The sequence below is a fragment of the Triturus cristatus genome, chromosome 8 (assembly GCF_964204655.1).
Source record: "Triturus cristatus chromosome 8, aTriCri1.1, whole genome shotgun sequence".
Lineage (NCBI taxonomy): Eukaryota > Metazoa > Chordata > Amphibia > Caudata > Salamandridae > Triturus > Triturus cristatus.
In genome coordinates, this window is record NC_140591.1 from 1,231,007,712 (window position 1) to 1,231,025,187 (window position 17,476).

Below are 17,476 nucleotides of genomic sequence, written 5' to 3' on the forward strand. Positions count from 1 at the left end.
CCACTAGTAGACACTACCCTTGATAAAATGAAAAATGACACTGACACAGCTGAAGCCATGGGAGCATTACAAACCACAGATCCCAGAGGATCCTTTTGTTGCTCAGGCTAAAGGGTTGCATTCAAATCCACCACTTCAGACACCTCCACCGCTATATAAAAACAAGGTCAGTCCACCTAGAGTAAGGGCTACTTTTGAGATCCTTTTAGAGGGGAAACAACAAAGCAAGGGGGATGGGTGCCTCCACACATGGAGGAACACCCACTACCAAGCAGTGACTACCCAGTCCTTACCCCCGACAACTCTGCACCTGTCGGGAGCAGACTACAATATTTCCACCCAGTCTGGGAATCCATTATCACAGACCAATGGATACTAGCTGTTATCCAACATGGGTCATTTCTACACTAACCAATATCTCACCTCACGCTCACAGGTTGTCACAAGATCATCTAACACTTCTCAAACAAGAAATTAAAGCTCTCCTTCTCAAAGGGGATATAGAACCTGTTCCACTTCTACAGCAGGGACTAGGGCTAAACTCTATTTTCTAATTCATGAAAAAGAAAGGTCGCTAACACTGATCTTAGATCTCCGACCCCTGAAACAATACATCGTGTCAGAAGATTTGCATATGGTTACTCTACAGGATGTTATTCCACTTCTTCAACAGGGCAACTTTATGGCAACACTGGACCTAAAGGAAACCTATTTTCATTTACCAAAACACCCTGCAAATACCTCAGATTTGTCATAGAAAGTGAACAATACCAATTCAAAGTTCTGTCATTTTAGGGTGACCACTGCACCTCGAGTTTTCACAAAATGCTTGGCAGTAGTTGCAGCACATCCATGCAGACAAAACATTCATGTATTTCCATACCTGGACGATTGGCTCATCAAAGCCAGTAACCACCTTCAGTGTCAACAGTACACTCAACTGACAGTGAATCTACCTCACAGATTAGGGTTCACAATTTTTTTTTCCCCATGACTCATATTCAACCTCTCCAAATTCAACGTTACTTAGGGGCAATGCTTAACACACAGTTTGGATTAGTTTATCCCAATCCGACTGAATTCAGAGCTTTCAGGTAACTCTACCTCAGTTCTAGCCAAACTGAACTCTCACAGTTCAGACAGTCATGCCTCTGCTAGGAATGATGGCCTCTTGGAATGCAATAGTTTCATACGCGAGGTTGCACTTGCGTCCCCTGATGCAATGCCGAGCTCACCAGTGGTCTCAATCACAGGGTCACCTTGTGTATCTAGTGATGATTGACAGCCGCACTTATCGTTCTATGCAATGGTGGAACACCAACAATCTGCTACAAGGAAGCACTTTTCTGGACCCTGTTCCCCACTTCACTCTCACAACAGACGCATTGGAGATGGGTTGGGGTGCCCATCTAAAGGACTTCACAGTACAAGGTCTGTGTGATGCCAAACATTAATCCTTACACATCAACTACTTGGAGCTTTAGGCAATCTTCCTAGCACTAAAAGCTTTCCTTCTGCATCTATCTCACAAGGTTGTCCTAATCCAGACAGACAATATGACATCCATGTATTGTTTGCAAAAGCAGGAGGGGGGAAGCCCTCTTATCTATCACAGCTGTTACAGACCATATGGAACTGGGTTCTTCACCATCACATCAATCTCTTGGTGGAATATGTGCCAGGGGCAGACAACAATTTTGCAGACTTCCTCAGCAGGCTGCAGCAACAGGCCCACAAGTGGGAACTCCGCCCACAAGTCCTCCTTCCCAACTATCAGAAGTGGAGTTTTCCTCAAATAGACCTTTTCGCCACAGCCGAAAACACAAAATGCTCAGACTTCGCCTCCAGGTACCCACACCCACTATCCAAGAGCAACGCACTATGAGTGAGTTGGTCAGGAATATTTGCCTATGCCAGTGGTTCCCAAACTTTTTCGACCCGCGGCTCCCATGACCCATTGGCCATTTCCTATGGCTTCTCACTTTTTTTGGAGGGTGGGGTGGATGTATGCCCAGCCTCGGGAGTACTTGCATTTTTCTCCTTGAAAATAATTGGGATGAAGCTGATGAAGGTATTATAATCATATACAGAGGGTGTATCGTATTACTAAGGTGATTCCTCTAATAAAATATTCCTGGTTACCCTTCTTTGCCCACTACTTTTTAAGAGTACCCTCTCAAACTTTTTTTCCCCACTTACACTGCTAGATAGCAACCTTATGCATGTAGGCCCTATTGCCAAAGTGTTTCTGCACTTGAAGAATATTTGCACGCTCTTTCATTTCTACCCATGTCATACGTGCCAACACACCTGTCTCAGCAGGGTGACTCATGATTTTTTTAAACCACATACAGCATTATTTTTGCTGCCTCCTATCTAAAATTGCCTCCAAATCAATGAAAGTAAAATAAATCCTTCAGATTTTTTTTTAATGTCCCTCTCTCTTGCTTCCAAATGTTGGCATTATGCCGTATAAGGTGTTTTACTTACCTGTGCTCAAGGAGAGAGCAGGCCTGTCTGGAAATGTGTGTGTACTGAAAGAAATGTGTACTGGAAGTACCTATGTTTTCAAGTACAAATGTCAACACTTAATAATACTTAGTGTGTTCAATAGACAGGACAACTGTACTTTCCTGATAACTTGCATTGGTGTAAAATGCATTTGGAAAAAAACAAAACTATTAACGAGTCTAACAAAATTAATCCAGCATCTTCCGCTTACTTTGGGAGTGTTGGAACATGGGGATCCAGTGAAATATGGAGGTCATCTCCCTCAACATGCCATCAATTAAGTACTATGTTTACAGCTTTAGGCATATCACTTACAAATCATCGACATCATGCATTTAAGTCTAATTACTTTATCTGAAGCCAACAGACCCTTCAACATTAAATACATTAAAGTGCTTGGTGTGCGGCTCCCCTGGATAGGTTTGACGGCTCCCCAGGGAGCTATGGCGCACAGTTTGGGAACCCCTGGCCTATGGTTTTCCACCTATCCCTCTCATTCCCTCTCTGGTACGGAGACTCAGGCAACCATCTTTCACCATGATCCTAGTAGCTCTCACTTGGCATGTCAGCACTGGTTCACAACACTGTTAGATCTCTCAGTGGTTCCTCACAAGAAGATCCCCAACCTTCTCACAAAGGACAAATCAGACACCCAGACCCTAAAGCTGTCAATTTAGCAATTTAGCTCCTAAGGTCATAGAGTTTGGATATCTTAATCTACCTGAAGAATGTATCAACACTCTCAAACAAGCACGCAAACCCACTACTAGGGCATGTTATGATGCAAAATGGAAATGTTTTGTTTACTACCACCAATGAAAGCAACGGTGCAAGACATTATCTGCTAAAATACTAATTTAACCTACACCTCCATTAGGTTACACCTTGCTGCAATGGCTGCCTATTTCCAACACAAACAGCATCTCTCACTGTTCAAAGTCCCAGTCTCTAAGGCTTTTATGGAAGGCGGAAAGTCTCAAAAGAGTCATTCCTTCTATGGTTTCTCCAGCACCCATTTGGAAACTTAACATTGTTATAACCAGATTTATGAGTCCCCCTTTAAGCCTCACTCATGCCCCCTTCAATTTCTTTTATGGAAGTGGAATTCTAAGTTGCCATTATCGCACACAGACATGTTAGAGAAGTCCAGGCTCAGGGCTGGACTGGCCGCAGCGGGCACTAGGCGTTTCCCCGGTGGGCCACCAGCGTAGGGGCCAGTTTTGGTCCCCTGTCGGCCATTTTTGTTACCGGGGGTCGGATAAATTGGCCCCTGTAATAAAATCGGATGGAAACGGCCGTAGCAAACCGCTCGCCTGCACCCCTCTACCCCTCAGGGGGGCCCAGCCAAGCAGTTTGCCAGGGCCGGTTTCGGTTCCCAGTCCGGACCTGTCCAGGCTCTAGCCTTAGAGGAACCATCCTTTCAAATACAAACTGGTTCTTCGTACTAATTCTAAATTCCTACCTAAGGTAGTCTCTCAGTTTCATATCAATCAATCCATTGAGCTCCCTGTGTTTTTTCTTAACCCCGATTTAGTAGCAGAAAGAGCTCTCCATACCCTATATGTAAAAAGAGAACTCATGTTCTACATAGATAGAACTAAAACTTTCAGGAACACAAAGAAACTCTTTATAGTCTTTTCTCCACCTCATAAGGCAACCCTTTATTCAAATCAGGCATAACCAGATGGATAGTCAAATTTTTTCAAACTTGCTACATTAAGACCAAAAGAACTTTACCAGTCACTCCCAGAGCACACTCCACTCATAAAAAAGGAACTACTATGGCCTTTTTAGGAAATATTCCCATAGCTGACATTTGTAAAGCAGCTACATTGTCTACCCCACACACATTTACCAAACACTATTGTGTGGACATTTAAGCATGCCAACAAGCCAGTGTAGGTCAGGCAGTGTTACGTACCCTTTTCCAAACAACTGTAACTCCTACAGGCTAGCTTGTCAGATTACTTCTAAGGAGGGACTGCTTTACAGTCTATGAAGTGTATGTGTATCTACAGTCACACATGCCGTTGAACGGATTATGTTACTTACCCTGTAAGCATCTATTTGTGGCATGTAGTGCTGTTGATTCACATGCGCCCTCCCTTCTCCCCGGACACCTGTGGCAGTTGTAGTTACATTACATAGTTATAGGATACATTTACATTTAGTATGGACATCTTTGTTGTTACACACTCTCTACACTCCTTCCTCACCTGCCTGTGGGAAAACAATTTAACAAAGGAGTTGATGCCCATGCACAGTATAACCGAGGGGATGAGTCACTCGTTTCTGTGAATCGAAAGACTTCTTAAAAGAAAAACAATTTGCACAACTCCTGACCAAACACTAGATGGCAGGAGTACACAGAGCATGTGAATCTACAGCACTACATGCAACGGACAGATGCTTACATGGCAAGTAAAATAATCCATACAAAACATATAGTGTAACATGAAAGAAGAACATACAGAAATTTTCATAAGTTCAAGGATACTAACTGCTGAAATCAAAATATGCATAGGTATACAGAACTCAGTAAGGATATGTTTAATACATGGCATAATCTTTAAACATCCCTGGACTTGATCTTACTCTGCATGGAACACTCTAATTGTAAACAAACACAGAGTCTGATTGTACAGCCATTTTGCTGCCAACATTCTCAGCTTTGAATTCAGGCACCACTGAGACAAAGCACTTGTTCCACGTTTTGCTGTTTTCTCATAAAACCATGTGATCTTTCACACCTTTCACATGAAAGGGTGCAAAAAACCGACACAAATCCATGCGAACAAAGAAAATCATGCCTCTTGATCCGTACCCATTCCGCAATCTGAACAGGTAAGTTTCTGTGTCGATTATCCACAGTACTATATTTGCTCTGTACTGTAGTTCTTACATCCACTTTTTCCAAATCAATGGCTTTTGTAAACATCTAATATTTGTTTAGTTTGGATTCTGCGATCCTATCTCTAGTAATGTAAACAAGGATATTCCTGTACTTATGTGAGAGGTTGTTTTCACGACCCATAGCATTTCCTCAGTCAACTCCTTCCAGTGCAACCCATTGACAAAAGCCAGTTGCAACTGGTCCTTAATGACTCGATTTAGTCTTTCGACTAAACCATTACTATGGGGAAGGTATAATGAAGTTAGGATGTGTTTTATGCCAGATTTGTTCAGGAAATGCTTTCCATTTCCGTGAATACAAGCTGCATGCCATTATCAGTCACTAATTCTTCAGGGAATCTCTCTCTTAAGAATACTTCCCTGAAGAATGTAATAATTGCTCCTGAATTTATGTTGTCCACAAACTTCACTTCAGGCCACTTAATCACATAGGGGCATATTTACAAGCCCTGTGCGACACTGTAACATCACTTTTTGTGATGTTTCAGTGGTGCTCGGGGCTTAGCTATATCTACAAGACCACGTAAAGCCACCCTGCGTGGCTTTTCATGGCCTTGTAGCTATGGAGTAAGGCGAAGCAGCGCAAGTCGCTGCCTTGCCTTACTCTGCATGAAAGAGGCATTCTATGGGTGTTGCTGTGGGTGTTCCCACTCAACTCTCATGGAATTTGGTGCTTCCCCAGATTTACATCATGAGGTAAACCTGGGGTAACGCCAAAACCGTGAGCTTCCCTAGAGCAGGCGTAACAAGGACAAATGTTCACAATTTTTCTTCCTTTTTTCCCCTTCCCATGTGTGCTGCATTCTGCAGCAAACGTAGAAAGAGGAAAACGCCCCTCGTGATTGTTGTTCTGCAGAAATTTGCACATTCCTACAGAAAGACAATTGTGACAACAACACAGACACCCTTGCATCATGATGCAAGGGTGCCAATATTGGTGCACAGTTGTAAAATGTGCGTCGGCGCTGACTGAAAGGGCAGGATTGCACTGGACCTTGTAAATATGGTGCATTCCTGTCCTTTTGCATTGGGGTAGGGCAGCACAGCAAAATGATTTGTGACGCTGCCTTACGCCAGTTCCTTGTAAATATGCCCCATAGTCCACTAAAACTAGAGCTTACTTAAGTGAGCCACCTGCAACTCCAAAGGGTCCAGCCCTCAAATGCTACCTTACACCAATGTATGTTTTTAACCATGACAGGGTCGACCGGAGAGGGACATGTTGCTTTCAAATTGTCACTAAGGTCACACATGTAGCATTCCTGGGCATAATGTTCAATAGCTTTGCCTGCCCCAGGCCACACATCCTCCCTTACTCTACACTTCATATCGCAAATTTCAAGATGTCCTTTGTGGGATAGATCCAGAGCTCTTCTGCACAGGCTCCCTAGAACTACCAATTGTCCACCTCTGTGCATAAAGCCCCCAATGGTGGGCAGACCTTTCTGTAAGGGATCAATACACCAGGTGTATCTTTGTTGTTGGGCCAACCAGTCGCAAAAAGTTTTCCACATCCTGAAGCTCCTTGTTGTCTGACACTGCCTCCAGCCACTCCTTTCATAGTGTCATCCTCTGAACATACAGTGCACACTATCTTTAGCTCATCCAATGTTATGTCACATTCCTCACTCTCCTCCAGTGGTAATCTAGACAAACAACCAGTCACATAATTCTTGGCCCCTGCCACATATTCCAACTTGTAATGAAACTCATTTGGCAATATGCGGAGTAGTTCTTCCACCCCCTTTTTTGGTGAAAAGATCAACCAATGGTTTGGGATCCGTCCTAAACAAAAATTCCCCACAAATAGTTCCTAAAGTGTTGCACTCCCAACCACAAAGCCACGGCTTCTTTCTCTGTTGTTGAATATGTGACGTCAGCTCCTCTTAAAGTTCTGTAAGGGAAACCTATGGTTTCCTCACACCCCTCGCCCCTTTTTTGCATAAGCACGGCATCGAGTCCTACATTGCTCACATCGGTGGAGATGATATGCAAATTATGTCAAACGGTTTAAGGGATTGGGTTCGCACAATCTCCTTCTTGATTAATTTTCTCACATTTCTCATCCCGCATATACCTAACACTTTTTTTAGAAGCTTCTGGAGACACACTGTTTTGTCTGAAAAGGTATTGATAGATTTGGCATAATACACCACTAAACCAAGGAATGAGCGAGGCTGGTCTTTGTCTTTGGGTTTTGGCGCCCTTTGAATGGCTTTTAGGACCTTCACTTTGGGTTCAATTCCCCTATTAGATACATGATGACCCAAATAATCTACCCCTTCTTAAAATAACTTGCATTTGTCTTTGCTTAAAATCAACCCACGGGACCATACAATTCCAAACACTCGCCTCACTTTGTGATCATATTCGGACTCCATCTTACCATTGACCACAGCGTTCCACCGGGACTCACACCCCGTTTGGCATCTTTGATTTATTCTTCCAAGCACATCCCTGCATATTTATTACAGCAGATCTCCCACGCCGGCAAGCAAGACCACGGTTGATCGCATCACTTGGATTTGTTTACGTTTTTATGATTACTCATTAATCACGATTGAATAGGCGATTTACTTAGGGCTGTCATCTCCTACTTCCCTACACCTGTCCTGATGAAGACCCGCCTTGACTTCTTAATTAAGCATTGATTGGGTTGAAACGTTGACAATCGCTTAGGGTCCAGATCTAGCAAGGCTCTGGGTGCAAATGAATGAATAATTTGTACAAACATCAGAGTCATTGTGTTTGTCGTAATACTCTGGCCCGCAGCATCCTTTTCCCTTGTATATACTGTGGTTTTAATCACGTTGTACATAATAGATGCACCATGTTCTACTATTGAGCATAAAAGTCACTTTGGTACACATCACTGTATACTTCACCTTGTCTTGACAGCCCTGTTTACAAACTTGCGAGTATATATGGATGCTTTAATTTATATTAAAAACAACAGAATACTCATCAATTTGTATCATTGTATTTTGCTATGTGTTCCATAATATTTCAGATATCATTAATGGAGGTTGTTTAACTTAACGCAAAATAAATAATTCTTCTATATAGAAATAGTGCGCATGCCCGACAGAACCACTGTTTTTTGTTTATATATCCATACCCAGGTTCTGAGGGACACAGGGTCACCCCATTGTTGTTTAAACTCTCATCCACCCAAATATTAGAATTTAGATCCCTCAGGTCCACACTTGTCATCCTTGCCCGCAAGAACTATGGGGGGTCAACCATTCCAACCCCTCAATGGGCTCAATTATACCCATAGGATACAATCTCTCTAATGGAAGTTTCAATTCACCCTGCAAGCTTAGTGGCACTTTTAAGCAACCGCTGTTGCATCGTCTTTAAGAGTTATGCAATGCTGGAAAAATGTGCTTTTTCCCAAATCCCCATTAAATACCTCAGGATAATCCCTGACCTTTTCGACAGCCATTAATTGACAAGTCAGGCTTGAATTGGGGAGGTTTGCTGTTTGTTTTGCACAAAAGACCTCCTTCAATTTCTATCTAGATAATACCATGCCAGGATTATTGGGGTCCAAAACAATTACAAGTTCCCGCTGCTCCTCCCAACATCACACATTTGCATCTTCCTTTACAATGTATATTGGTCTTGTAACAGAATTTCCATCAAATTCCAAGTTGGCATAAAATTTACCTATGACCTCTACCCTCTTGCCCCCATACGCAAAACATTTTATGCATGACTGGTACACTTGAATGTCCCCTAACCTACCAAAGTCCTTCACATTAATCAGCGTTAAACGGTAAACGGAATCTGCTATGAATTTGATATCTCCATTATTCACAGTGATGATGTAATATGGGGTTTTCTTTCGTGTGACCCAATCATGGAGGAAATCTCCACAACTCCTCTCTCTTGCTGACCTGAGGGTCGGTGTGTTGTGAGACTCCGCTGCATTCACCCACCTCTATGTGCCCACCTCACTTGTTCTTTTTGCATTTTTCTTTTTGCATTTGTCACCTCACTTTTACAGTAACACCCAACTTCAAATTGCCGGGTCGCCGCATTAAGAGCAGCAGGACACACAACACTCGAAACAGCATGACACGTCAGCAAGACACAAGTCACAGCAAGAATGAGGCACAGCAGGGGACGCTGAAGCCGATAGGTCATTACCACTGAAAAGAGGCTCCAGACACGGCGTTAAGGAGCATGTGCTTTATTCACCTATCGGCTCCAACTCCCGGCAGCAACTGCCAAATTAACCTCACACAGAAACTCACATAGAGTTCCATACGGGGTACTCAGAACTACCCACATTCCATACCACCCACCCATAAAATCCGCCCCCAGCCCAGCACATAACCCATACTAGGTTATAGTAAAGTCTATCATATAAGAACCAGGAGGCAATTCTTTTTTTGGGGGAGCACTATGTATATAGTGGTGACATAACGATTATATTAGTTGGATAAAGTGCTTATATAAAAATAAGTTGCTGTCAGTAATATAAACAATGGTTGGTTAAACACAAATGATTACTGCCTGCTGATCATCAACATTTAACTACTTCTCTCATTCTTTTAAGGGAAAAAGAGCTTTAAGAAATCACTGAAGAAAAGTAGTGCTCCGTTGCCAAGTGGAGGAGTGCTTGAAGTGCATATAAAGGAGGCCAAAAATTTGACAGCTGTTAAGTCTGGGGGAACTTCAGACACATTTGTGAAAGGGTAAGAATTTCTACACCTTCTTTGCTTTTTAGGCCCTGGCCTTTGAGACATCTTTAGCTGTCTCACAAAACGGGTTTCCCAAAAATCCATACATCATTTGCATACATAGAAGGGCTTTTGGTCAGCAGACGTCATTCATTGGTCTGTTGAATTGTCATTCACATTTTGCTTCAGCCCAGCCAAACATACGGAATGGGGCAACTCATGGCTCCCTTTATTTTGAGTGACTGCAGAAAGCCAGTGGATTTTGTGAACAGCCACCTAAAAATAGTTATTTTCTCTTCAGTGGTGAACTTGCATCATTTTAGTTATTTTCATATTAACTTTAAATTGCAGCTGTTTATTTTGCCCATAAATAATAATTATTGCATAATTTGTGTTTGCCCTATTTCCCTTTACTTGCAATAATAAAACATGATCTCTTTTTGTCTCATAGTCCCACATTTCCTATATGGACAGTTATTATGCAAACACCAAAAGTCATGTGAAATCAGTTTGCTCCATGATTTGCCACAGCACAAATTCCAATTGTTACATTCTGTATCGCACTAGCTGCTCCGAAAATATTGGGGAGGGTGTATAACTCCACTACCACAGCTGCTATTCAGGCCACAGGCCAACAAGCACCCTGCGGCCACCATCTTGCATTTGGTGTCTATGTAGGGGAGTATGTGGGGAGGGGGGTGATGCTCCTCTCTTTTAATAGGTTATTTATTGATGTGTTTTTCTTTGTCAGGTTACTATTACATGTGTGAAATAATGTTCAAGGTAAAAAGTCGAGTATATGCATTTAGCAAGAGCTCCAGAATCAATTTTCCACACATACTTCAAGGTGCAAACATCTTTCTGTTTCATGAACATGGAAATTTGTTTCCCCCATCCCATTCTATATCACACAAATGTTTTTGTGCAGAATGGACGGGCCCAGTTTTTGCTTCAGCACAATATTTTTGAATTATTATTTTTTTTTTTTGAAACCTTTATTACAGAATGCAAAAGATATACAGAGATGGGCCTACAACCTTCAGGCCGGCCGCTAGCAAACAGTGAGAGCATAAAATACAGTTATTAAACACAAGCCGCAAGTGATAAAGGTCCCAGAAGTCGAGGGAATCGTTGGCGGCCACACCGTCCGGACCCCCCAACTGGCTGTTCCATTTTTTATAAGAAACTACAAACAAATCCACAAGGCAGCAAAAGTCAAAGCAGCATTATGAGCTCCCCTGGGTAGGACCCTACCGATCCACAGGAATAGGGGGGGTGGACAGGCCGGGACAAAAACAAAGTAGACACAATACCCAGAACCAAGGTGACAAACAGACTAGGGAGACTGGGCCACTGCCAAGTCAGGCGTCAGCGGCAGGGTACAAATCCCGCCACGATAGGAGTTCCAGGGGCCCCACACTTTCACCCATTTCCCAGGCTTACCTCTCGCCACATACACTACCTTCTCCCGAAACATACACCAATCCATGTTGTCCTTCCACACCGAAACCGTTGGTGACCTCTGGGAGCCCCACAATTGTGCTATGTCACGCTTGGCCACCATATATCCCAGGGTCACCCACCACGTCTGCGGCACCGTATAATCAGTTGGCTCCCACACATTTAGCAGACATCTCCTAGCCTCGGGAAACAGCGCCACATGCGTGACCGCTTGCAACACCGCATGTACACCACGCCAGAATCGCGCCACCTCCGGGCATTCCCACAAAATATGGATGAAGGTCCCCAACAAACCACACCCACGCTTACACAGCCCATCCACGGCATATCCCATACGCATCAAACCCGGCCCCGAAACATAGACCCTGTGGAGTATTTTGAGCTGGACGAAGCGAAGGCGGGCCGGTATGGCCACCTCTTTCGGGGAGGCCACCGCAGACACCCAGTCCTCGTCATCCAGCTCCAATCCATCAGCGACCCATGCCTCACGAAGGCCAGTCAGCAGTCCCGAGCGATCGTTGATGAGCTTTTTATAAATCAATGAGATAGTGCCATCCGGTACATGCCCATCTAGCACTCTATCTTCCAGAGGGAGGCACTCCGGGATGGAGGCAACATCCGGGAATACAGAACACAGCGCGTGACGAACCTGTACATATCGGAAGTACTCCCTGTCCTGCAACTGGAATTCCTTCTGCAGCACATCGAACGTTTTGAATCCCCCCCTCGTCCAGAGATCGCCCACCCTGCTGATGCCTATCATGTCCCACTTCTCAAAGCCTTTCGAGGTCCACAAGCAGCCCAGTCGCTCAGATGCATACAGTGGCGTCACCCGGGTCAACCGGTCCTTCCACCCCATCGCCAAGTTTGCCGCGTGCCACACCCGTACCGCGACCCGTGTAGGGCCCGTCAAACGAGCGTCGAGCGATGTAGAGTAAAGCACACGATTATAGTCGCCACCCGGCAGTAACAGTTTGTCCATTTCAAAAGCCGGGTTAAGGGCGGGCCCATAAAGGCCGTGGTTTATCGCAGCCAGCTGGGAGGCCCAGTAATACCGTTTGATGTCTGGGAGGGCGACCCCCCCGTCATACCACAGGAGCGTCAGCTTCGCGAGGGCGATACGCGGCCTCCCATCCCAAAACAGGTGGCGCTGCAGACCCTCCACCTCCCGAAAGTAGCGCGCCGGGACGACGTCCATCGTGTTTTGTAAAGCGTATAAGAAACGTGGCAACGACATCATCTTAAACAGCGCCGCACGGCCGAGCGGCGAGAGCGGCAAGCGCCTCCAACGCGCCACATCCTCCTTCAGGCGCTGGAGGGGGGGGAGTAAGTTCTGTTTATATCGGGCCGCAGCGTCCAGGGTAATAAAGATACCCAGGTACTTAAATCCCTGCGGAGCAACCTGGATAGGACAACCCCGCGGAAGGATAGGAGCCTCCCCCGAAAGGACATACACACAGGATTTAGCCCAGTTGATGACTAAGCCGGAGTTGCGGCCGAATGAACGCAACACATCCACTAACACAATCAGTGATTTGCGCGGGGAAGCAAGATACAAAAGAATATCGTCCGCGTAAAGGGATACGCGATCCTCATACTCGGGGGTCCATCGGAGACCACGAATCGAAGGGTGCCACCGCAGCCATTCCGCCAGGGGCTCCAAGGCAAGCGCAAAAAGAAGCGGCGACAGCGGGCAGCCCTGCCGCGTGCCCCTGCCCAGTTCAAACGGAGCCGATACTCTACCATTCACCGCCACCTGCGCCCGCGGTCCGGAATACAACAGTTTCACCCAGCCAATGAATCCCGGGCCAAACCCAAACTTAGCCAGCGTCGCCCAAATGTATGGCACTCAAGCGTGTCGAACGCCATAGTGGCGTCCAAGGACGCCAAAATGGCTGGCTCTCGTATGAACGGGACCCTCGCGAGCACCCCGTGCAGACGCCGCAAGTTAAGCGCGGTGTTGCGATGAGGGATAAAGCCGGACTGGTCCTGGTGGATCAGATCGCACACCACGCCAACCAGCCGATTAGCCAGCACCTTGGGGAGAATTTTCGGCTCCGCATTCAACAGCGAAATGGGCCTGTAAGACGTGACCCGATCCCGCGGCCTCCCCTCCTTATGAATAACCACAATAGTGGCAAGACGCTGGTCCAGCGGGAGGGAACCCACCGACCGGGCCGCGAGGAACATAGCACGGAGATGCGGAGCCAGCGTATCCGGTCGTAATTTGTACAATTCAATGGGAAGGCCATTAGGACCCATGGCCTTGCCAGAGGCGACCGAACGTATGGCGAGGGCAATCTCCTCAGATGTCGGGGCCGCGTCCAACGACAATTTATCCTCCTCCGAAAGGGAAGGCAGTGCAATGTCTTTAAGCAGGTCATGGGAATCCTCTTCCGAGCGGGAAGATACCGGGGAATACACCCCACGGAAATACTCAGCGAAACAATCAACAATTTCCTCCGGCTCAGTGACACACACCATCCAGTCTCTCAATCGACGGGACAACTCGACTCGCTCTCTCCTTTTTATCCAGCCACGCAATCAATTTACCAGCCTTATCACCCACATCATACAGTCGCCCCTGTTGCTCTCTACTCAGGCCCCTAGCAGCCTCCGTGACTAGGGCCCTGTAGTCCGCCTGTTTGAGTCGGAGAGCATGCAGTTTGTCATCCGTTACCCCACCCTCCAGACCACCCTCCAAGTCAGTTATCTCAGATTCGATACGGGTCACCTCCTCCCGCTCGCGCCTCCGGGAATGGGAAATGAGGGACAGGGCCTCCCCCCGGAGTACCGTCTTAAACGCCTCCCACAAAGAAACCGCAGACGACACAGACCCCACATTGTCTTCAAAATATCGCTCAAGAGATTTAACCAAATCAGCGCGAATTGCGGGGTCACGCAGGTACCAGGAATTAATCGGGACCACCCTCCCCTCCCCCTCGGGACAATGTCGAAGTGCAACAGGAGCGGGGAGTGATCTGAAATACCCCGAGCCAGATGTCGTACCTCCCCGACCCTCCCCGCCTGTGCTGCTGGCATCAGAACATAATCAAGCCTCGAAAGACTACCATGAGCCCCGGAATGAAAGGTGTATTGTATCTGCGTAGGGTGTTTCAGCCGCCAACAATCCACCAGCCCCAGGGTATCCAAGAGGCCAGATAACCAAGCTTGGGCACGGGGGAGATCCCTGGGAGGGTGACGATCCTCAGTTCCGGAAATTACAGAGTTAAAATCCCCCCCAACCACTAGAATCCCCTCCGGCAGGCCAAGAAGAAGGCGCCCCAAATCAGCAAAAGTAGTTGTCTGCAACCCTGGCGGGACATAAACAGAAACCAAAACAATCACTTTACCCTCCAGTCTACCCACCAGAGCCGTATATCGTCCCCTATCATCATGGAGCACCTCATCAACCTCCAACGGGAGCGAGGTTTTAACCATAATGCCCACACCCCTCGAACCAGATGTGAAGCCCGAGTGGGCTACAAGGCGATAGCCCCGTCTGTTCATGGCACGAAAGGAGTTTCCAATGAGGTGTGTTTCCTGCAGAAATACTATATCGGGTGAAATTCGTTTTAAGAACTGCAGGACCACTCCCCGTTTTATCCTGTCCCCCAGTCCATTAACGTTCCAGGACAAAAGGCTCAGTCCCCTACCCCCCATCATAGCCAAAACCAATCAATCTCCCCCCAGAGAGCACTTTAGCGATAGCACAACAATACTTCTGCCTTGTGGTACAAATAAACAATACCCAACCCCAACCCAACATCCCGAACAAAACTCCCCCCTCCCTGCACCCCTGCATGAGCCCAAACAGCCTCCCCAACTTGCAGTGTGCCTGTCGCCCCTGTGTAAACTAAACTACAAAGACCCCCTAGAGGAGGAAAGAGAACCCCCTCGAGACACAGCACCACCTCCAATGGAGGGGAAACAAAACACAACAGTCAAGAGACCCTAAGCGTGGCCGAAAGGTGGTATCATCAGGAATGAGCCCCAGTGTCAATACCTCATACCCGGTCCGGTGGGCACTCTCCTCCCGTCGCCCCCATCCCATCCCGATCATGTCCCCCAGACAAAGTGTCCAACCAGTCCCCGGCCATCTCAGGACGGTCAAAAAAGTGAGTGCGACCATCAGCCTCCACACGCAGCCTGGCCGGGAAAAGCATGGCGTATTTTAAGTTCATGTCTCGAAGCCGCCGCTTGACGCCCATGAAACTCAATCTCTGCTTCTGGACCGCCTGCGTGAAATCAGGATAAAAGTTCACCTCCATGTTCTCCAGCTTAAGCGGCCCTTGCAGTCTGGAAGCTTGCAAAATCGCATCCCTGTCCCGAAAGTTGAAGATACGGGCAATAAGAGGCCGCGGAGGAGCTCCGACCTTCGGTCTGCCGCCAGGAACTCTATGGGCCCTCTCCACCGCAAATAATTTACTCAGTCCTCGAGGCTGGAGATGGGTAGAAATCAGGTCCTCCACAAAGAGATCCGCCGCCGAGTCCTCCCGTCCCTCGGGCACTCCGATAATGTGAATGTTATTCCTCCGGGCCCTGCTCTCGGAGTCCTCCAGGCGCCGATCCGTGAGCGCACTTGCCTGCCGGAGCCGGCGCACCTCCGTCTGAAGGGCCGCTACCTCAGTCGTGAGGCCCGACGCGGTATGGGCCAAGGAGTCAACCCGGTCATTTGTCTTAGATAGATCTGCTCTAACAAGGTTGACATCGATGAGGACCGCGTCGAGTTTGTGCGCCAAGGTGTCGAATTGTTGGCCCACTGAGGTCTTCATCTCAGCAATGGCGCCCATGACGTCCTGCAAAGTCAGATCCGTAGGCAAATCCGGGGCATCCGGGGGACACTCGGAAGACTTGTGCGATCCGCCGGGAGACCCCTTCGGGAGGGTGTAGCGATCCATAATGTTGACTTGAAGTGCGGTGCCACGCCGGGTCGATTTGGCCTTCAGCCGATCTCCATCCTGCTTCGTGGTCATCGTCGTGTATCTCGCACCCTCACCAGCCACGCAGTGGAGAGCAAGCAATCAAGGCCGAGAGCCCCGGGGGTCACCTCAGGAAGGTGGAGCGGGTCCCCGCAGGCAGGCAGGCAGGGTCCCCCAGCGAGGCCACCACCACACAAAGAAGCGCCGTAATCCCACTCGCGATGACGGCAAGGGGACTCAAAAGCGAAAGTGAAAGTGTGGGGTACGCGACTCGCCAGGCTCGGCCCGCCGTTGTTATTCACTTCGCCACTGGGTCACCCCCAAACTCGAGTCCGGGGTCAGGAGAGAAGCAGGCCGCAAACTTCAGTCGATGCTCACCCCGGCACCCGGGGTCCGATTCAAAAACGGAAAACGGGTACCACCTCGGCTCAGGTTCACCGACACAGTCCCCTCAACCGATTCAGGATGAAGACAGGATAAACGTAGGAGGTTGCGGAGGTCCTCGGGAGCCTCGCACCTACGCGGCCATCTTGGTTGCGCGCTAGGCTCCTCCTCATATATTTTTGAAATTTGAACGTAATCCCTTTCAATTATTTGCTTGTTCCGCCTAATTTAAAGTATCTGTTTTTCTCCCAAATTGTTTTCATTCTTGCTGTTTCCCTCGCTCCCTTCCCTTGTATGATTCAGCTTAAGTATGTATGATTTCTAAACTATCCTTGTTGATCCATGGAAGTTATCTATAGTTATAGGACCTGAATTTTGCTCAGATGAGTAGTTTGTCCCCGTATAAGGTGTCCCAAATTGTGTAACAATTCACTGTATGTCTCCAGGTTATGCATTCGAGTGTAACTTTGGGGTTGATTCTCTGCTTTCCAAGATGGCTGGGCAAGGTGGCTGGAGCAGTGTTGTCTGCATAGCCACAGTGGGAATTGCACCTCCAAAGCACTTATCTGTACTTTAGGCAGAGGTCTCTAGGTT

General features: G+C 47.2%; 1 protein-coding gene across 2 annotated transcripts in view; it reads left to right on the plus strand.

Moving 5' to 3' along the window:
* SYTL5 (synaptotagmin like 5) overlaps nucleotides 1-17,476 on the plus strand; it is a 725,724-nt gene that overhangs the window by 655,822 nt on the left and 52,426 nt on the right. For both annotated transcript variants that reach the window (XM_085622910.1, XM_085622911.1), the window contains one exon: nucleotides 9,992-10,130. In XM_085622910.1, coding sequence (XP_085479036.1) covers nucleotides 9,992-10,130 — 139 coding nt within the window. The remainder of the gene's footprint in view (nucleotides 1-9,991; nucleotides 10,131-17,476) is intronic.